Source organism: Ochotona curzoniae, unplaced genomic scaffold, assembly GCF_017591425.1.
Source record: "Ochotona curzoniae isolate NIBS_2020 unplaced genomic scaffold, NIBS_Ocur_1.0 contig_2699, whole genome shotgun sequence".
NCBI classification, from domain to species: Eukaryota; Metazoa; Chordata; class Mammalia; order Lagomorpha; family Ochotonidae; genus Ochotona; species Ochotona curzoniae.
Window position 1 is genome coordinate 3,671,830 of NW_024465561.1, and position 20,408 is coordinate 3,692,237.

Genomic DNA, 20,408 nt, shown 5'->3' on the forward strand with positions numbered 1-20,408 from the left:
TTGTTTTTTTTTTCCTTTTTTTTTTTTTGGTCCTTAGAAAATCTGAGTCCAGACAAGTGAGGCCAGGGGTGCCTGAGGGAGCAAGGAGACCACAGCTTCCTTACTGTGGCAAAAAGAGGGTGCTGGGCTGGGCCCCTCTCCTCATGTCAGTGGAGGATGGAGCTGGGGGGGCTTGAGGATAGGGAGGTGGAGGGACCCTGGTCCCATCAAGTAGCTGTGGCGCCCTCTGCTGGCCCCTTGGCAGGGCTGGGCAGCTCCCAGACAAGGCACATGGGGCTGTGGCCTGGGTGTGAAGGAATGGCCCCAGAGCATGGAGGGGCCCTTTTTTTTGGTGGGGGTTAGGGGACAACTCCGTTGTCCTCATGTGGGTTAGAAAAGCACAATGCCCCATCGGTTACACTCCCCAGATCCAGGAGCCCTCAACCCACCCCGATAGCTGTGGCAGCCCCTGCTGGCCAACCTGCAGAGAGAGAGGAGAGAGCCCGCCCCAGCCCCTCCCTGGCCACCTGCCCACCCCCAGAAGGACTGACAGAGTGCTTTGCATAGATACAGAGTCAGAAGAGGGGTGCTGCTCCCCAGCCCCTCCGGGAGGCATGGGGAGGGGGTGCTCAGGGTCTTGGGGACCTCACAGGTCGCTCTCGCCATACAGGGCTGTGGAAAAAGACTTGTAGTCGAGGGCGCCAGGCACTGCGTCTGGGCCCTGGTAGGGTGCCATGCGGGCGATGCAGTACTCGGCCTGGTCAGGGGGCAGCTCTCGCCGCAGCTCCTCAGCTGTGATGAAGTTCTGTGGGGGGAGGGCAGGGTGGGAATCTGAGCCATGCCCCCGGGCCCCTCCCAGCCGACACTGCCCATGGGAACCTTCCTGGCAGCCCCTGGCTCACCTTGTCTCCAGCCAGGACCTTGAAGGAGGCGATGACCTGGTCGGCTGTGTCTGTGTCCGTGGTCTCCCGCGACATGAAGTCGATAAAGGCTTGGAAGGTCACGAGGCCACTGTGGTTGGGGTCAACCACGCTCATGATGCGGTTGAACTCGGCATCACCCTGTGTGAGGAGTGGGGGAGGGCAGGTGGCGGTGAGTGGGGATGGCCGGCCCGGGTGGCCAGACCCAGACAACGCATTCCCTTAGATCGGCTGGGCAGGACTGAGCCCACCACCAGCATGCATGGGCAGCGGCCTCTGATCGCCGGTCTGGCAGGGCCCCTCCGTGTCCTCCCACCCGCAGTCACTGGCAGTGGGCAGCTGAGGTCCACTGCCCTTTAGCCCCAGGCTCTCAAATTAGCCCTGGAATGTGGGGGAAGAGAGAAAGAAGAGAGAGAAAGAGAAGGAGAAAGGGCGAGAGCGCCCTCTCTCTGGAGACTCCTAAGGAAGGAGGGTCGTCGGAGGGACCCCAGGCCAGCAGGAGCAGCAGAGGAGTGTCCCCGAGGACATGGACGCTGTGCAGGCAGTGAGGGCCGGGAGGAGGAGGAGGAGGAGGAGGGGGAGGGGGAGGCAGCAGGGGCCGGGAGCGGTGGCGGGGGAGGCCGAGGCCGCATACCAGGCTGTATCCTGTGGAGATAAGCAGAGCCCTGAAGTCATCCACGTCCATGCTGCCTGTCTGCTTCTGCTCCCGGGACGCAGCCATAGCAGAGGAGGCCAGAGGGGCCGCCCCGCGCGCACAGCGGGCAGACAGGACAGGGGCGAGCCCCGAGAGCAGGTAAGAGGGAAGGTGTCCAGGAGACACGAGGAGGGCAGGGAGGCGGCAAGAGAGCCGGTGAAATGGCACACATGATGGCAGGGGAAGCACAGAGTAGGAGAGAGAGAGAGAGAGAGCGGTTAATGTCACAGTCAGCTGGCCCTGGCGTGCATACCTGCCGATCATTCTCCACGTCGTAGCCCAGGCTGATGAGGCAGGCCTTGAACTCCTCGGGCCCCAGCGCCCCACCGTGGTCCTGCCGGGGCCATCGAAGGCAGATGCGCGGGAGGGGTGGAGTGGAGACCAGGCCACGGGTGGGCAGGCAGACGGACGGATGGATGGACGGACGGACAGATGTGGGAGAAGGGCCGGGGGTCACGTGCAGACCCAGGGCGGGGGACACATGGGGAGGGAAACAGAGTTAGAGGCGACATGGACGAGATGATGGGTGGGGTAGGTGGTGGCATGGACCCCTCCCGGGGGGAGTGGGGCTGAGGCCCGAACCTTAGCACTGTACCACAGGGATGCAGGGGGTAGCTCCCCTGGCCCTCAGGGCATAGGGTGGGTTGGGCACTGGGGAGAACGCTGGTACTTAAGACCCTCCCAAGTGGCTGCCGGGCTTCCCAGACAGGCAGGTGCTCATCTCCTCACGTGTAGCCCATGCTCAGTAACCAGAGGAATACACAGGCACAACAGGCCGGCAGCAGCCCCAGAGCCACCCACCTTGTCAAAGTGGTTGAAGGAGGCCCGGAACTCCTGCATCTGTTCCTGGCTGATACCCTTGGCGTCGCGCGTCAGGATCTGGTTCTCCACTTCATTGATGGTGCGGGCGATGGTGGTGAGTAGCTGCTCCCAGCCCACGCGGATGTGCTGGGGAGGGCAGAGCCAGTGGGCACAGGCTTCCCTGCAGCCCCATCTCCTGTACACCTCAGCCCTGCCTGGGCACACCGTGGTCTCCCTCTGGGAGACAGAGCCATGGTGCCCGTGCCAGGATCTGCAGGGAAGCTTCCCAGAGGCCTCCCCACTCTGGGATGGGACACAGGTGGCTGGCACGGGGCGACATCCAAGTCGGGGCTGATCTCAAGCTATGCACAGGCTAGTGGCTGCCCACCCACGCTGAAGCTCCCCCAAATCCCCTGTGGGCGTCATCATGGCAACGGAAGAGCTTAACGTGCAGATACTCTGGTCTCATCTTTTCAATCATGTTTAAACCGGGCGAGCCACCGCAGGCGTGGGGCAGAGGTGCGGGGAGCAGCTCCGTGCTGCGGGGCGGGGCCGGTACCTCCATGGTGTAGTTGGTGTGCTTGTTGTCAAAGATGAGGGCCTCCTGGATGAGCTGGTGCTGCTGCTCCAGCAGGTCCAGGTTGGGTTTGTAGTCCACGATGCTGCGCTCATACTGCTTCAGGTGGCTCAGCTGGTCCTCCAGGGTCCCATTCATCTCGATGGAGATGCGTCCAATCTCCTGCAGAGAAGGCGGTGGGCCTCAGCGGGGGCAGGAATGCAACCCCGGCCACCACCAGCCCTTCCCCCAGCTTCTTCCACTGCTGGCTATTCCCTGGGAGGTCCCCATTCTGAAAGGTGCTACCCCCTTCTGGCCCTCTTGTGCCAAAGCAGTTGGGACAGGGGGCTCTTGGCCTTGCCAGGCTCTGATGCACCCCGCTTACAGACGGGCAAACTGAGGCACAGGAAGGGCCATCTATCACAGCAGGAGGCAGATGCTGATGTCACACCTTGTGCCCCTGTCTATGCGCAGCCCCATCCGCTCACTCTGCACAGCTACACACAAGGGCTGGCACGGGGCCTCAAGGCTGCCCTGCCTGGCAGTGGCACATAGCAAGCCTGCAGGCAGCTGTGACTGGAGGTGCCTCCTAGCAGGCCCTCTCAGGGCTGGGGCTCAGGCCACCTTATTCTCTGTCAGACTGCAGTGTTCACACAGGATGTGTCTGCTGAGGGGACAGAGGGGCTGTCTTCATCCCCACTTTAGAATTAGGACCACGGAGGCCCAGCTGAGAGACCACACTGGAGCTGGCGGCCACAGCCGGTTGCCATGGCTGGCCGCTCCGCCCATCCGCCCAGCTCGCAGGGCACCCTCACCTCCATCTTGGTCTGGATCCAGGGCCCCACGAGGTTGGCCTGACTGGCGAACTGGCGGCGGAGGTGCTCGTTGGACTGCTGCTTGCTCTGTTCCTCCAGCAGCGCGTGGTCCCGCTTGGGCACCAGCTGCTGCACCTGGGGGGATGCACAGGAGGGTCAGGACAGTCCCCTCCCCACCCTGCCAGCCCGGCCTGCACCCCTCTGCCCGCGGTGCCGCCCACCTTCTCCCACTTGGAGTTGATGATCTGCGGGGTGACGGTGGTGTAGGGGTTGCTGCCCGACAGCTTGATGTGGTTGCTCTCAGCGATGCGCTGAGCCTCTCTGTGGACGGCCAGGATGGCCTCGCGCTCCCGGTCTGCGTCAGGCAGAGTGGACTTGAACTGGTCGTGGGCTGAGATCAGGCCCTGGGAGGGAGAAGAGCAGCCGTGAGGGGCAGCCACCCCCGGCCAGGGTACCTGGGGAGCAGGGGGCGGGGCACACCTCAATCTCCTCGATGGTGTGGACGATGAACATGTCCTGCAGGTCCTCCATGGCGCTCTCCATCCAGTTGTTGAAGGGCGCGGCCCGCTTGGCATACTCCAGGTGCAGCTGGTCGATGGTCTCCAGCTGCTTTTCTGTTTTCTGGGGCGCAGGGGGAGGGAGACATAGCCGGTCAGCTGAGGAGTGTGGGGGCACCTGGCGTGGGGCTGAGGAGCTGGGGGGCCCAGGGTGTGCGCCACGCCCTCCTCACCTCCAGGGCTTCCCTGCGGCTGTGGGTCAGAGAACCAAGGGCGTCCCACTGGTCGCAGATCTTCTGACAGCGGGTGTTGACATTGGGGGAGTCATAGTAATCCAGCTCGCTGTGGCCAGACAGACAGCAGTGAGGCCCAGTGGGCACAGACAGGGACAAGCCAGACCCCTGCACCCCCTAGGTAACCCTGTCAGCATGCAGCCCTCAGCCAGGCCGGGCCCTGCTGCTCCCCTCAGGTGGCTTGGAGTCTGACTCTGGTTTCTCACTTAGGTGAACCCCAACATTCCCTATTCTGGAGCCTCAGTTTGCTCATCTGTGAATCGGGGATGGGGTCACATGGGGCCTCGGTTGATCAGCACATGTGAGGTAGCACCTCTCCTGGCAGGCTCATGGCAACAGTGAGGCATTGAGAAGCAACACTTGACCAGCCTGCAACCTCACTCTAAGCAAGCACTCGTACTGAGGAAAAGCGTGTTGGTTTCAAAGGTGAATGGTGGTGTAGTGGCCTCCGCTCAGCCCTGGGCTGTTCTCCAGAAAATGCCCAGTGTGCCTCCTGGCCCCAAGGCAGACAGAGGTCACTGTATCCTGACTCAGGCAGCTCCCACTATGGCACCGGCAGGCACTGTATCAGTCAGCCTTTCTCACCCGCCCACGTGCACAGAACCTGCAGGGTCTAGTTCTGCCTGTGGTTAAGGGGGCTCCCGGTGTCTGCATGATGGAGACTGCAGAAGCACCAGCTGCTCCCTGCCCCAGACCCCGAGTCTCACGTTCTCTCACACGAGGGTCCCAGGGAGCATGTGTGAGCTGAGACGCTGGGGCCTGGCTAGGAGAGGGGAGTACAGGTGAGCCAGCTGGGGATGGGCAGTGGGCAAGGACCAAAGGAGGCTCCAGGGTTGGTGGCCTGGCTAGCAGCGTGACCTTTGGCCAGCCCTTGACCTTTGTGTTGGGGTCTCCCCTTCACATGGAGCAAGTAGGCACATGGCAGCCCCAGGGGCCTGGGTAGCTGCTGCTGCTCCCACTAAGACCAGTCACCAGGAGGCCCAGGGGATGGGACAGCAGGCACACAATGCCCCCTGGCTTCCCTCGCCCAGTGCCACTTTGGGGACACCTGCTTCTCAGGGTAACAGGTCCTGCAAGGCTGCTAGCCAGTGCCTGAGAAGCGAGCGGGCCTGGGATTCCCTCTGTGACCATCATCCAGGGGTCTGCCCAGGGCCCTTATGCCGCTTGGCCTGGCTATGACAGCTTTGGGTCCCTGGGGGCTGCCTCAGCTGGGCCAAATAGGGTTCCTAGCATGCTGGCTCCCTGCCGAGCATGTGGGCAGTGCCTATTGTGGCTGGGCGAGGCGCCAGCACCAGGAGCAGACCGTGGGGTGGGCCGCGGCAGGGAGGGGGCGTCTGCAGAAAGGGCAGGCCCGTTACCCAGCCTATTTCTGAATACACGGCTATTTTGGGAGCTCCGCCGCCCCTCCAGGGCTGTGGATTTTCCATGAAGTAATGGCCTGGGCCTCTTGCTCCCGGGCCCTCCCTGCAGTCGACCAGCCACGGTGCTGGCAGAACGAGGCCCCGCTCGCTGGCTCTGCAGGCTCAGTGTACTAATTGTGTGCACAAGTTTATCTGACTGGGGTGGGGAAGGGAGGGCAAAGGAGCCGGCCGCCGGGAGCTCTCACAATGAGCACATTCTCCTCAAGGACGAGGGACGGGGCCGCGGGACAAAGGGCTCAGTGTGTGGCTGGACTCCCGCGGGCAGGCGCGGCTGGGAGGCTGGCACCCCCAGGGCTGGGGCCTGCTTGGAGGGGAGCCCCTGTGACCCCTAAAGTCTGGGGTCCTGGGACTATCCCTGCCAGGCTAGATCCCCTCTGGTTCTCGTCCTACAAGGGAGGAGGGTGAAGGTACCGGCTGGCCTCGAGTGGCTATCCTGCCATGGGGCCTCAAGTGGCTATCCCGCTCACGTACTTGAGCTCTTGGGCAATGGCCGCGATCTGCTCCACGCGGTCCTGGTGTGCGGCCAGGTCACTCTCGAAGGCCTCGTGCTTGCGGATGAGGGCCCGGATGTCTGCCAGGGTGGCCGTCTCGTAGTCCCGCTGCCTCAGCATGGCCTCCTTCCCTGTGGGGCAGGGCATGAGTCTCAACAAGGGAGGCAAAGAAGAAGAAACAAACCCCCACCTTGCCAAGGATGGTACCATGAAGGGTTAGAAACTTCTAGAACCTTCTTCCTTGCCTTCTAGGAATCCTCCTGGCTGGACCTCAGACACACTTTGGACAGGTGGAGTGAGACAGACATACCCACTCGGTACACTGTGTGTGCCAACCTTCGTGTCCTGTCTGGACAGGAGACATGAGAACCGGGCAGTGGTCCCCAGCAAGCAGATCTGACACCATGCTCTGGAGGGTGGTGCCCTGCGGGCTGGTGCCTATGCCCCACTGCTTCACACACACCTTCGTGTCCTCACACTGTCCAGGGGTCTGAGTGTAGTGGACCCTGTCACGAGGCCCTGTCACCAGTCCTGGATCTGGCTCATCCAGCAGGTCCTGTCAGCAGGGGAGGGACTGAAGTGCACCCAGGCTACAGCACAGCTGCCCAAGCTGAGGGGAACCCGGGGCCCCAGGCCCCGCTTCAGGTGGTCCACCTGATGCTGCCCTCTGCCCCACCCTGGGGAATCTCGTCAGCAGGGTGGGCAGAGCTCCCTGGGCCTGTCCCTTCATCTTTGCAACAATGCCATGCCAGATACCATGTGCTCCTCTGAGGGCACAGGGAGGCAGTGGGAGTTGGGCGGCGGGGCCAGCACCGTCCACATCTTAGCTGCCCCCAGCATAAGGCTTGGCACTGGCGGGCCAAGGGGGTAGGCCAGGGAGCTGGACTCCGTGGGTTCCACCACCCCAGCCCCAGGGCAGAAAGCCTAACCACATCGGCAAAGCTTGCAATTCCCTCCTCCAAATTGCTTTCTCCCCAGGGTGGGAACCAGCAATAGTAGGGTAGCGTCTCCCCGCCTCAGCAGTTTCAACAGGGAGAGGAACTGGAGGGGCGGAGCTGCCTACAAGCTGCCTGGGATTCAGGCCAAAGGGCAGGCAGGAAAGGGGCTTCTGGGGCTTGGCTGCCTCCGGGACAACCCAAGCCCTGGAAGAAGCACCCATACGAACCTCACACCCTGCATGCCACACAGGTTGGTGAGGCAGGCATGGACTTAGGGCAGCTCAAGCTGCCCTAGCTTGCCTCCGCCCCGCCCCGGGACTGTCCTCCGTGGGTCACATCCGGGCAGAGGGGCCGCAGTGCCAGCCTGTCCTGCTGCCTTTCATAACTAATTGGTGGTTCAGAGGACAGAGGCTTTGTGCCTTGGGAATGAGGGGGCTGGCCTGGCTTGGGCCTGACACAGCGGCCAGAGCACCTGTCACCAGGAGGTGTGTGACCAGGCAGGCATGGGTGGGGCAAGGGTACGTAGAGGTTGTTGAACCAGTCGGGCTCAGACTGGAGAGTGAGCTGACTTCCAAATGCTTTCGGCTAAAGGCCAGCCCTGGAGCTGTTCCCAGGGAGGAGAGGCCCAGCTGACACAACACCCCATAATCCCTAGGTAAGTGAGCAGGGCCAGCTGATGACACAGGCCAGTGGCCCTGCTGGCAGACGTATAGCCAGAGACGTGACCCACGGGTGGCAGCATGAAGCACCTGGTGTGAGTAGGGGACACAGGTGCCATTGCACCCACTTATGTGCCCAAGGGTCCTTGCAAATCCACTGGCCTGAGCACCTGGGCCAGGGGCCTCACCTCTGTGGAACCCTGCATAGGGCCAGCTCCCTTCCTGCACTGGGCCAACCCCAGCAACCCAAGTGGGCACCCCTGGGTGAGGACTGAGCAGGAGCCTACATCTGGTGCCCAGTCCCATTTCCATTTCTTTCCCTTTGCATCCTTCCCTGGTACATAAGATACCTTCCACCTGGGTCTGGCAGCTGCTGCTGGGAACAGCCAAATGGGCTAATGTGGAAGACACAGGGCCCTTTAACTAGGTGCCATCCTGCAGGGTGCTGGGCCCCTGGGAAGGAGGCGAAGAGGAGCTCCTGGGGTGGACCATGTGACACGGCCACCTGGCAGAGCAGGCAGCAGAACCAGCAGTGGCTCCATGGCCTTGCCGTTAAGCAATGTGCTGATGAACACAGTTCCATCCAGCATGAGCTGTGCAGGGTGAAGTTCATGGCCACAAGGTGCAAGCCATGGGACAGCCTACCGTCAGTCCAGGCCTCGTGGATGGAGGCCTTCTGCCGGAACTTCTCAGCCAGGTGGTCCAGCCGCTCCAGCCTGCGGATCTCGTTCAGCAGCCATTCCTCGTAGCCCTTCTCGGCCTGCTCTAGGTGCTGCCAGCCATTGTTGATGTCCTGTGGGGACCAGAGAGGGCAGGGCTGCCACGGGGAGCAGGGATACCAGCAGGGGCTGCGTGCCCATGGGGTAAACACACACAGTCTAGGGAAATGGGCTGGGGTCCAGGCTGTGCCCTGCTCTGCACTCAGATGCACTCAGTCCTTCTGTGTGAACTGGATGGGGGGGAATGAATGAAGTAGATGGACACCATGGGCGGGGCAAAGGAAGCCACAAGCTAAGAACCTTCTGGGTGCTTGGTGATCCTGGAGTGAGGGCCAATCAGGGTTCCCATTAAAACCACAGCCTGATGGTGCTCAAACTCCTTGGTGTAAGGCAGGAAGAGCAATGGTCTTGCAGGGGAAACCCCTACCCTGCCCCTGCACCCCAATGCCCAGTCTCATCAAGCAGAGTGCCCACGGGAGTTTGTGGGGTCATGCAGTGGGCCCGACACCATGCTCCGCCTCTGGCCCCCTGGCCTGCTCACCGAGACCATCCTGCCCTCGGAGGGCATGAAGGCGGGCCGGTTGCTGAGGCGCAGCTTGGTCTGCAGCGTGTTGAAGTTGATCTCCAGCTGGCACTTCTCCTGCACCTTGGGTGGCTTGTGCACACGCCGGTAGTCGCGGAAGTCCTCCAGCTTCTGCTGCATCTCCTGGATGGTCTTCTGCGGCACGCGGTCCTCCAGCCAGGGGATGGTACGCCGGATCCACTCCAGCAGCTGCGGGCCCACGGGAAGCAGCCTTCGCAGGGTGCTCGGGGCAGCTTCCCCAGCCCAACCACCCCACGATTCCCATCACTGGCATTTCTGGGAGCATGTGTCTCCTGGGGACAGCCGTGTGTGCTGCTCTTTGGCTACTTCCTGCTCACACCTGGGCTCTCGGCAGCCTCTCTGCTAACCCGAGGGAGTGCGTGCCCAGCTCCAAACACCTTCCTCAGGAAGCCCCCGCAGCCTCAATACCAACAGGTGTGTTCTGTGGGTGCCTTGAGGGCAGGTCAGCCAACCCTGGGGCAGCCAGCACGAGCCCAGAGGGTCTAGCATATAAGACTAAACAATGACATCAGACAAGGAGCTGTTCAGATCTCAGACAGGGTAAGGAAGGCATACTGAGCTGAACATTCTGCAGCAATGCCAGGTGGGCACAGCAATGCCCAATACCTTCCCTGGCAGAGCGAGAGGACGAGCACACATCTTTGTCTTGATGTCACAGACTTTGGCTGTCTAAAATGTCTGTACCTGGGCACAACAGGAAGCCAAATGGTTTGTCACGTTTTCCTGGCCCATGGCCTTGCAAAGCCTGGGGACCTGGGGCTCTCGGACAGTACTCAAACTATGCTGAGAGCTCCAACCGTGTTGATTTCTAACACTTGAAAAACAAATGCAGAAAATGACGGCTTCCTACCACCTCCTCCACTGAAGCTTGGCTGCTGGGCATGTCTGATTCTTTCCGGAGCCAGCAGCCCAAGAGCCTCCTTTGTGGAGACCCAGCAGGTCCAGCCATAAAGCAGTGCTGGCACAGGCCTCGGTCCTGCCCGCATCCTCCATGCACCTCAGGACCAGCGGGCCAGGCAGGGCATTGGGACAGGGTTGTTCCAAAAGCTCTTGGGTAGCTCCAAGGCAGTGAGTGCCCAGGGCTGTATTCATGCTCGAGACACTGGGGGTCAGTTGGCATGGTGACCGCCAGCCTGACCTTAGCCTTTGGAGGCCAAACAGAAAGGTCACACTGGCTTGGCCCAACTCCACAGGGTACAATCTGTCTAGACGGTCCCACAGCCCCAGCAGCGTAGTCAGCCCTCAGCCTCTACTCACATCGCTGGCTAGCCGCTCATAATCCTCCATCAGGTGCTCATTCTCTTGGTTCACGGCCAGCACCTTACAGATCCGGTTGGCGGCGGTCTCGGCCTGTGTTGACGGATGGGCCAGTGGTGAGGGCCAGCAGGGGCTGGCAACCCTCCCCTCCTCACAGGCCCGGCCCTGGAAAGCAGCAGGCCCCGTGATCCTGTACACCATCCCCGACAAGAGGCAAGAGTGGCAGCAAAGCTCGAGCACGGTGGGCCCTGGGTGTTGGACCTGCCTGTGCCCTACCCTAGCCCCAGAGCAGGTCCACTGGGGCAGCTGCCCAAGTGGAGCCCAGTGGCCTGGGCCCAGGCAGAGCACGCTGGGCCCCTTCCTCCTCCCCTCACAGGCACTGCCACCAAGCTCATGGGGGCGGGGAACCAGCCTCTGACCCACAACTCCCCACGCCTGCCCTGCTACATCCTGCTGGGGGGCCGGGGTGAGGTGCGGAGCAGACAGGAAGTGCCACATGAGGCGAGGAGACTGCAGGTACCTTTCAGGAGGCACAGAAAGGCTCCGAGAGGAGTTGGAACCGCAACAGAACAGGAACAGAGAGAGTCAAGAGGGTCTACAGAGTGACGGGGAAGGAAAACAGAGTGCTGGGGAGCCGGCTCGTGGCAGGCACCCCCACCAGCGGGGACAGCTGGGGAGATCGCGGCAGCCGCGGCCACTTGCATGCACCCTGCGAGGGCCCCAGGCAGCGCCATGCAAGACCTCAGCCAAAATCCACCAGCACCCACAGCAGGAGGGCAGCAGAGCCAGGGTGCAGCATACAAGTGGGCCCCAGGCCGTCAGCACAGATGCTGTGGGCTCAGAGCCTCTCAGCAGCCCTGGGCCGGAGGTGCTTTAGGTGCTCAGAATGAATGCGTGAATGAAGTGACTACAGGGGAGCTAGCAAGCTGGGCACTCGGCGCTGGGACTGGGTTCTCCAGGGGTGTATGAAGCAACACGAGCCGGGGCACACTCTCTGAAGAGTGGCAGGGCCTTGGAGAAAGGGCCACAGGGAGGGCGGCCTGGGCCTTGCAGAAGGCCCCTGGCCCAGGGCACTCCTTTGTGAGCAGGCAGGCTCCTGACAGCCTGGCCTGTGCTGCCTCCCTTCTAGGAGACCTGGGTCAAGGGCATGGGGGGCTGTCAGGCCTCATGCTCCGGCCAGGCTTTCCTGCTGGCCCTTAGGGCCTCCCTGCACCTCCAGGCAGGTGCTCAGTGCCAAACACAGGGGCCTTCCAGGTAGAAGCGAGCAGTCAGAGAGGGTAAGGTGGGACCAGGGATGCTGGCCTGGGGCCCCCAAGGAGGTGAGTCCCCTGGCAAACGTTCTGTTATAGTGGGGTTTGTGGTGCCCTCCCTCTGCAAGCAGTACAAGCTCCACTTGTGCCCAGTAGAGGGAAATGGCTGTGGTACTGACCCTCTCGCTGAGGGCCAGGCAGGGTAAGCCCACAGACCCCAAGAACTCCCCCACCACTGATGGGGCCCTCACGGTGCCAGGCCCTGTTTTAGCCCTGCCTGCCCAGTGGCACCTGGGTTGGAGAGGGCAGTAAGTGTGGTGTGCCCTACAATGCTAGAACAGCTCTTGCTTTTACACTCCAGCCACACCCAGCCAACCCAGGGGGGCTTCTAGAACCCTGTTGTGCGGGTGAAGCCTTGAGGACAAGCACTCTCTGCCAACTGGCCACCATTAGCAGGACCAAGTTGGCAGGCACGTGCCGCTCACTGCCCAAGACATCTGGGGGGACCAGGGAGGCAACAGACATGGCCAGCCTTCATGGGGAGGCTCAGAGGAGGCGTGAGGGGTGCCGCTGGGAACGGCAGCAACTTAGCTTCCCGATGACATGGTAAGGGAGAGCCGGGTAAGCAGGTACAGTCCCAAGGGAGGCCGGGGGGCTGCAGGGAGGAGCGGGAGGGCTGGTGCTCCCTAGACAAGAAGACACAGTAGGCAGACAGCGCTGCTGTGGGTCATGGAAAGAGGGCAGCAGGACAGCCGAGGGGCCAACTCTCTGCCCTGCACTTGCGGCGATGCTGGGCCCCCCAGTGTCCTCCTCACGCAGTGGCCTACCCTCCCAGGGCCCGGGGTTAGTGCTGGCCAAGTTGTGGGGAGCACTGGGGCCCTGTGACCACGGGGAAACCTCTGCCAGCTCATCTTCCTACACCAGCACTCAGCTCACGGCTCGCGCAGGCCCACAGCGTGGCTGAAGCCCCAGCCGAAGATGGAGATGGTGGTGACACGAGGATGACACAAGGGTGACAGAGAGGACTGCAGCCACAGCGGTGGGGAGTGCGCCCGCCCAGCTCACCTTCTGAGCCCCCGAGAAAGCGTGGTAGAAGCAGGAGACGTAAGTCATGATAGCCTTCTCATCTGGCCTCAGAGTGCCCACAATATCTGCGCAGAGAGAGAGAGAGAGAGAGAGAGAGAGAGAGAGAGGGAGGAGAGAGTGAAAGACGCAGGTGGAGGCCGGGCGGCCCAGGCTCATGCAGGAGGAACAGCGCTCACTCTCGACTGGAAGCCAGGTCCCAGCTCAGGCCCGTGAGCTGTGTCCTGCCGGCGCGTGGCCCAGTGGGGGGACGAGGGCGGGAGGGAGCCAGACCAACCACTGCCCCCACAGAGGAAGCTGGCTTTGGTGGGACGGTTCACATGCTGACTGATCTTTCTGGAAATCTACGGAGGACCATGTCACACACGGTCACCTGTGAGGCCCTAAGAACACAGCCCAGGTGATGGCTGTCCTGCACGACCCTCATTGCTCCCCAGGCCTGTTCCGGCCCCAGGGCCTTTGCGCTTGCGTTGCCTTGGCCACTGAATTCACCAGGCAACTCTAGCTCACTCCTGTCGTGGCTGCCCTGCCTGAGGCCACCCCAGACCTGTGACAATGTGGTTTGGTGACATAAACTCCCTGGAGAGCAGAGCCCTTTGGCTGACTGTCACTACTGCACCCCCAGGGCCTGGCACACACCCTGTGGGTCTTTACTGAGAGCAGTGACACCAAGGAGACAGAAAGTGTGTGTGCGTGTGTGCGTGTGCGTGTGCGTGTGTGTGTGTGTTAGGAGGCCGGGGGTTTGGATTCCAGTCGGAGAGTGCCCGCTACTGTCTGCAAGAGAAACGAGGCGAGCATGGGAGTCGAGAGGCAGCAGCTGCTTGGGAAGTGGCGGTGTGGAGGGCCGGCTTGGCCCTGCCTGGTACCTTCTGCGCTCCCGAAAAGGCATGGTAGAAGCTGGACACATAGGTCATTATGGCCTTCTCGTCGGGCCGGGCTGTGTTCACGATGTCTGTAAGTGAACGACAAGGGTTAAACTGCCCAAGTGAGGGCCGGGAGGCTGGGAGCTGCCGCTTGGCGGGATCCACAGGCTGATGATGCTGGAGCCACGGCCATTCCTGGGGATGGACCCTCACAGACGGCTCCGGGACACCTGTGAATGGGCCCGTTCCTCCGCCCCCATGGTCTCTGCAAAGGCTAAGGCTGTGGGAACTGGACTGAAAGGAGGCCACTTCCTCTCTCCAAGAGTGGCCTCAAGGGGCGGCTGGACAGTCAAGTACAAGTGCCAGCAAACAGGCCAGAGCCTCAGGCCTCAACCAGGGCGGGTATGCAACTGGGAAATGGAACAAAGCCGGAAAAGGAAAAAACAAAATATTCCACTTTGGCGGGCTGCAGGCAAGGAGGGGACACCCACGTGGTGTGCAGGAAGCCTGGAGCCGGCGGCCCTTGGCGGCCAGCTCGGCCCTCCCTGGGCTGGGGCCTGACATGTAGCCCCCAGGGGGCCGATCTCCCCACTCCCACCCCCCTCCATCCTTCCCCATTCCTGAAGACATGTGGCCAGCCGAGGCTGTCCAGCACTGGCTCCCAGGCGACATAACTGTCCCGGGCTCCCCTGAGACTTGCTCAGTCCTTCCGGCTCCCCAAGGCTGCCCTGGGAGAAATGACAGAGCAGACGGACACACTCACCTTCTGCGTCCAACATCTTGGGGATGTCGAGGTATTTCTCGGCCACCTCAAAGGCATTGTTCAGGTTGGTGACTGGGTCATCCTGTGGAGGCAGGGAGAGGGGAAAAAAAAAATGTGTCAGGATTAACCGCAGGAGGGCACAGGAACTGGGCTCTGGGCTGGAGTCGGGGGTGCCAGGGAGGGTCTCTCAGGTCCTCCCCGAACCACATGTGCCAAGTGGGCAGATGGGGCACACACCCTGGATAAAAATTCTAATCACGGGAATGCCTTGCGAGACCTCTCCTGCTCCAGAAAACAGGTGCGTTCTTTTCCCACAATCTCCCACCACCCTCAGGCCTCAGACCCACCGCCAGCTCCCAAACCCCAACCCCTCAAATGTCCCTCCACCCTGTCCCAGTGCCACTGCCCACGGGATTCCCTGCTGGAAGGCTCTGCATCCCAACCCTCCTCACTTCCTTCCTCCCACCTCCAGCCAGAGCCCCCTTCACATTCTCCGGCACGAATAGGCTGGTTCCCCACCTAAGTAATGATACCCCCACGTGGCCTTTCCTGGTCACCCCAGTTAGGGGGTTGGCTTCACCCTTCCTCTGTAGTGTCTGTCTGACCTGTGCTCACCCCCAAAGCCCTGGGCCCAAGCGTATGTGCAAGGCCTTATGTAGCTGGTTTGCTTTGCCCACCGCTCTCCTGCCTTCCCCATGAGGCCGGGTGGCCCTGGAGGCCAGGGACTGGCTCGCACATGCTCTGCAGGCAAATGAGGAGTGTAGGGGCCGGCGATGTGGTACAACAGGTTCAACAGCTGTATCAGAGTGCTGACTCTGCCATCCACAGGGGAGAGCAAGATGAATGCTGCAGGCATCGGAGTAAAGCAGTGGATGTAAGCTCTGCTTGCGTGTGTGTGTGTATCTCTCTTTCGGTGCCTTTCAAGCAAATAAACTAACTTCAGTAAAAGAGGAGGAGAATTTTGCAGGGGAAGTGCTAGCCAGCATGAATGATCTGAATTTCTTATTCTCTTCCCCACCGATATTTCCAGAACCCAGAGGGTCAAGGAATGGGTGCTGAAAGGCAAGGTTGGCCTGCCCTAAAATAACCCTGGCTGCCAGCAATGCCCACGAACGGAGACGGGATGGCCCGTAGGAGAATAAGGGAGGCAGAGGCAGCTGCCACGCAGAGGCCCGGGCAAAGCTGGCCAGAGGCTCCCCCAGCCCGAGCATCTGGCCGGAATTTCTGACTCTGGAGGCTGGTGACACACGGCCTCGGGGATGGCAGTCCAGAGACCGAGCATCTGCTGCAGGGGACCTGGGAGCCACGGCGAGGGTGCGAGACATTTACCTTCCTCAGCTTGTCATACTCGATTAGCTCGGGCCTGTGCCGGTGGATCAGGGCATTGAAGGCAAGGCCGTCCTTCCAGCTGTGGATGCAATGGTAGAGTCCGTGAGGCGGGCACTTGGTGTCGTAGGGGTGCAGCACCCGGGCACCCACGGCAAGTCTTAATGCCCATTTACTGAGGGCTGGTGGGCGCCAGGCACAAAGAAGCAGGAGAGTGGCTGTGAGAGTGACCTCTGGAGGCAGACCGGGTTCAAGTGCTGCACTTCCACTTGCTGACGCTATGGCCTCGAACAAGTCACCAAATCTGCTCCCTCAGTTTCTGTGCCGGTAAACTGGGGACCGCAGAGGTGACCTTTGCTGCCTAGGCTGCCGCAGGGGCTATCTGCTCTGCACGCTGGAGAGCTCCACTCCACATGGCAGCTTCCTGTTACTGAGTCCCGCGGAGGCAGCAGGTAAGCGGCTCAGGTGGCTGGGACCCTGCCGCCCTCAGGGGAGCTGTGGCCTGCATTCTCAGCTCCCAATGCCAGGTGGCCCAGTCAAGGTTGCCATAGGTGTGTGGGCAGTGAGCCAGCAGACAGGAAGTCTGTCTCTGTGGGGCGCGGGGCACTAACAGCACCACTCCTTGGGGTGCTGTACCCACGTCTGCTGCAGGAGCAGCCCCTTCTATCTGTAACTGGCCCACTACAGGGCTGTGGGAGCACCTCGCCTTGCCAGCCTGATGCAGGCAGGGACATGTCACAGGCTCTTAGTTCCAGGACACGGCTTGGCCTGAGGTCTCTGAAGAAAACAACTCCCCCGAGATGACACTCGAACCTGGCCATACTCTACTCCGAGACACTCCAAAGACTGGCTATTTCTAGGGTCAAGCTCAATGCCAGCTCCTGAGAAAGGCCTTGTCCCGTCCACTGGCCTATACAGCACTGCCCTCTCCCGTGGACACCATGGTTGACAGGTAGGTAGTGTACACCCCAGTGTGTTGGCCACTTCCCCAGCCCGAAGCAGCAGGAGCACCCCCAGGACAGCCCTTCCCAGAATACATCAACAACCGGCCAGTACAAGAGAGCCAGCCAGTTGGAAGAGGAAGGGGATACATGAGAGAGCCGCTGACGGAGGGATCACTCACAAGCTACTAACCACCCAGGGGCGCACCAAGGGACAAAATGCAGCACTGGGATCCTGCGAGGAAGTGAGGGGAAGAGGCAGTCTGGGGACACACCGCCCCACCTCACCTGATGTGGAAGTTCTGCACGTTGACGTTCTTGTATGGAGCTGTCTTCCTCTGGCACCACAGCAGGAGCCCCTCCTTGGCAGAGGTCTCTGCAAGACACACAAGGACCATGGACATCAGCTCAAACTCCAGCCCAAGCCACATGGTCCCTTTAGGCCCGGGCTCAGGGTTCAAACCGAACCCAAGAGGGAGGAACAGCAGACGTGCACGGATCCTACCCAGATCCCACCCCTATGCTAACACGCACAGCCTGGCTTCACTGTGGCCAAAGAAGAAACCACCACCCAGGGCAGCTAGAAAGTGGCTGTGTTGGCTCCTGAGCCCAAGCCCCACCTCTGGTCACAAAGCCTGTGCCTTTGCCCTCCAGAATATACTGATAAACTGGCCGTTGACACTGGCCTTAGCCTCTTGTAAGCAGAATGAAGAATAAGCTATGGACAGGAGCCCTAGGCCTGGGCTACTTGGGGTCTTCCAGCTCTGGCCATGGTCTCAGGGATGGAGAGGCCAGGCAGGCCTCTGCTGCCCCACAGCTGTCCCCGTACTGACAGCTCTTCAAGGGCAGGAGGCACATGTGTCCTACTCACTGCACTGAGCCAGCATGCATGGGCTCATGGTTGATGGAGGCAGAGGCCAGGCTGGGGGTGGATAAGGTGTCCCTTGGGAGACACACATTCCCTATGATAACGCCCACGAGCAAGTCCTGCCTCTGCTGCTAGTTCTAGCTTCCTGCTAATATGTACACTAGCAGATAGCAGGTAAGGGCTCAGGCGATGGGTCCTTGCCATCTATATGGGAGACACGGATGGAATTTCCAGCTCCTGGCCTCAGCCAAGCCAGCTCAAACAGTTGCAGGCTATTTGGGGAATCCCTGTATTTCAGGTAAATTAGTAAATAAAGAGCCTGAGGACAGGGGCATTGAGTGAGGAGAATCGGACCCATGACCAACTCTGAGCGCCGGCTGGCTCAGGACTTGGGGTGCTGGGCTGTTGAATGGACCTTCCCTAGGGAAGGGTGGGTCTGACTCTGGGTGAGCATCTGAGGCAGAAGAGGCTGTGGAGGTGGGGTTGGCTTAGGAGGGCCTCTCTTCACCAGCAACCTGATCCAGCAGGCACTAGTAACTGCTCCTGTGGTCAAGTTCAACTGTGAGTTACCCCCAGCGAAGCAGAATTTCAGGCCTTCTTCTAGCTCATCCCAACTCCAGGGGCAAGGCCAACGGGAGTGGGGTGGGGAGTGTCCCTGCGCTCCTGTCTCACCTTCCACAGAGATGTCCTGGATAGCAAACCGCAAGATGATGGTCCAGATCATGCCCAGCGTCATCTTCGCGTTGCCATCTACGATCTCTGCAGGCAGGGGCGTGGGTGGGGAGACAGGGTGGTTACTCCAGGATACCCAACTTCAGCTCACCCTCTAAGCGGCCCCCCAGCCCCACCCGGGCCTCACCTCACTGGGAGGAGACCTGACAGCCTAGTTACCAAGGACACTGCAGCCGGGCCTCAGCCTTCCCCATACATGGGTCTCCTGGTTCCAGAAGGCTCCGGCCCCTCTGGTGGCTTGGCCTCAGAGGCCTGCCCCACAGCCTTCCCTATTCTGTGACTTGAGTGGCGTCCTATGGCCAGTCCCAGCCTCAGCCAGTGGCCATGTGCGCACCACAGCTCTCCGAGAACACCCAGCTCTTCTGGCCCCTGTCACCACCTACCCAGGACTCCCCCAGGGTACCATGCCTCTCTTCCTGACACAGAGGCTGTCACTTGAAAAAGACTTGTGCCCCCATTCTGCTGAAGGTTCCCGCACCTGGGGGGGAATACTCCCTTGGTCCCACTCCATTGCCCCAATCTGCACTGTGTCTGGCCAGCACTCGAGGCTTGTCCACAAAGCACCCCTGCCTCTCCTCTCAGACAGGCAGGTCTCCTAAGGGTCCCTGATTGGGCCACCTCTGCAAATGGCTTTCCTAACTCCCCGACAAAAGGCCTTGCTCCCTCTGCCTTGGCTCAGGGCTATCAACGCCTCGGCTGGACTGTGTCTTCCTTAGAAGAAAGGGTGGGACTATGACTAGTTAAAGGGGTCCCCTGGTATGGGCACTTGAGGGGAGAGGCTGGGAGGAGGTGCAAGTTCAAGGTCAACTGTAGAGCGCAGGTGCAGGTCAGACACCGCAGGGCACCTTTCCTCTGACATTTGGGAACAGGACTCGGGAGGAGGTAGAGTGGGATATCTCAGGGGACTGGGCCCCCTTCCCAGGGCACACTGTCAGAGGACAGGAATGGGCTCTGTTCACCATGGAGGGGCAGCTGCCAGGGTGGACACCAGGCTCATGGCTTCTAGGACGAGGGAAGGCACACTGCTTGTCAGAGGCAGAAAGGGCCGGGCAGCTGCCGTGGGCCCTACCCATTCCCAGTACAGGGCACAGCAGGGCCTGTCCAGAGAAATCTGTGGGCCTCCCAGGGCACAAGCTGAAGGCCACGCCACAGCTCCACCCCTGGCTCGTGCCAGCCTGCTACAAGTGCACACTGGTCACAGAGGGACCTGGGAGAGTCCGCTTCTCCCAGGACATGTCCGTCACCGCTGCTTCCAGCTCTGCTGTCTCTCCCAACCCCCATGGTGAGGCCTGCCACTGCTGGTCCCGGGCAGCAGCAGCAGGGGTTACGGCTCTCAGGTATTCCAAATCGAGGAACGGTGTCTCACCCCGGCTGTCCTCCAGCTCCTTCCCAGGGCCTGGAGGTCACTGAGATGGGGAGTGAACAGACAGCACGTCTGCACAGAATTTTCTTCTAGATGAAAAGCGACGGCTGCCGGGGGCCCCTCCTCTAACCCGTCTGTATTTACAAGACCAGCACTGGAGCAAAATAAACGCAGCTGTGCGCGGCAGAAGGCTGGAGCGCAGCCCAGGGGAAAAGACCGTGCAAGGACAGAAAATCTCAGGGCCTGATGGAATTTGGGAGTTTTGATTTTTTTCTTTTCTTTTTAAACAAACACCAACCACCTCGACCGTGGCATGCAAGGCTTGGCACCCATCTTGCAGAGGTCCCGGGCCGGGGCAGGGCCTTGGAACTCGGCACACACATTCCGGCTTCAAGTCTTGGCCAAACTCTGGGAGCCCTGTCATTAGCAGCAATTAGTTTTCTTTGTTTTTCTCAAAGCTGGGACAACATGGCTGTCAGGACAAGAACCCGCTCTGACTGGAGAGCAGGACTGGGCGCTAAGCTGCAGGCGGTGGCTGTCTGGGCTCCCCTAGGCTTTGCTTTATCTCCTGAAGC

General features: G+C 61.0%; 1 protein-coding gene across 7 annotated transcripts in view; it reads right to left on the reverse strand.

Annotated features, from left to right (window-relative positions):
- Positions 1-335: 335 nt before the first annotated feature.
- Positions 336-20,408, reverse strand: part of ACTN4 (actinin alpha 4) — a 58,740-nt gene continuing 38,667 nt past the window's right edge. For 3 of the 7 annotated variants that reach the window (XM_040976351.1, XM_040976355.1, XM_040976356.1), the window contains exons 4-21: positions 18,411-18,497; positions 17,159-17,246; positions 15,933-16,011; positions 14,604-14,685; positions 13,844-13,929; positions 10,645-10,737; positions 9,325-9,555; positions 8,710-8,857; positions 6,448-6,598; positions 4,496-4,604; positions 4,246-4,386; positions 3,987-4,169; positions 3,766-3,900; positions 2,954-3,133; positions 2,395-2,541; positions 1,847-1,927; positions 882-1,040; positions 336-784 (exon numbers count right to left, since the gene is read on the reverse strand). In XM_040976351.1, the coding sequence (XP_040832285.1) occupies positions 626-784; positions 882-1,040; positions 1,847-1,927; positions 2,395-2,541; positions 2,954-3,133; positions 3,766-3,900; positions 3,987-4,169; positions 4,246-4,386; positions 4,496-4,604; positions 6,448-6,598; positions 8,710-8,857; positions 9,325-9,555; positions 10,645-10,737; positions 13,844-13,929; positions 14,604-14,685; positions 15,933-16,011; positions 17,159-17,246; positions 18,411-18,497 (2,339 nt within the window). In that variant the 3' untranslated portion in view covers positions 336-625. Of the gene's footprint in view, positions 785-881; positions 1,041-1,533; positions 1,600-1,846; positions 1,928-2,394; positions 2,542-2,953; positions 3,134-3,765; positions 3,901-3,986; positions 4,170-4,245; positions 4,387-4,495; positions 4,605-6,447; positions 6,599-8,709; positions 8,858-9,324; positions 9,556-10,644; positions 10,738-12,959; positions 13,046-13,843; positions 13,930-14,603; positions 14,686-15,932; positions 16,012-17,158; positions 17,247-18,410; positions 18,498-20,408 lie in introns of all 7 variants that reach the window. The other 4 variants (XM_040976350.1, XM_040976354.1, XM_040976352.1 and 1 more) reach the window with 4 other exon arrangements.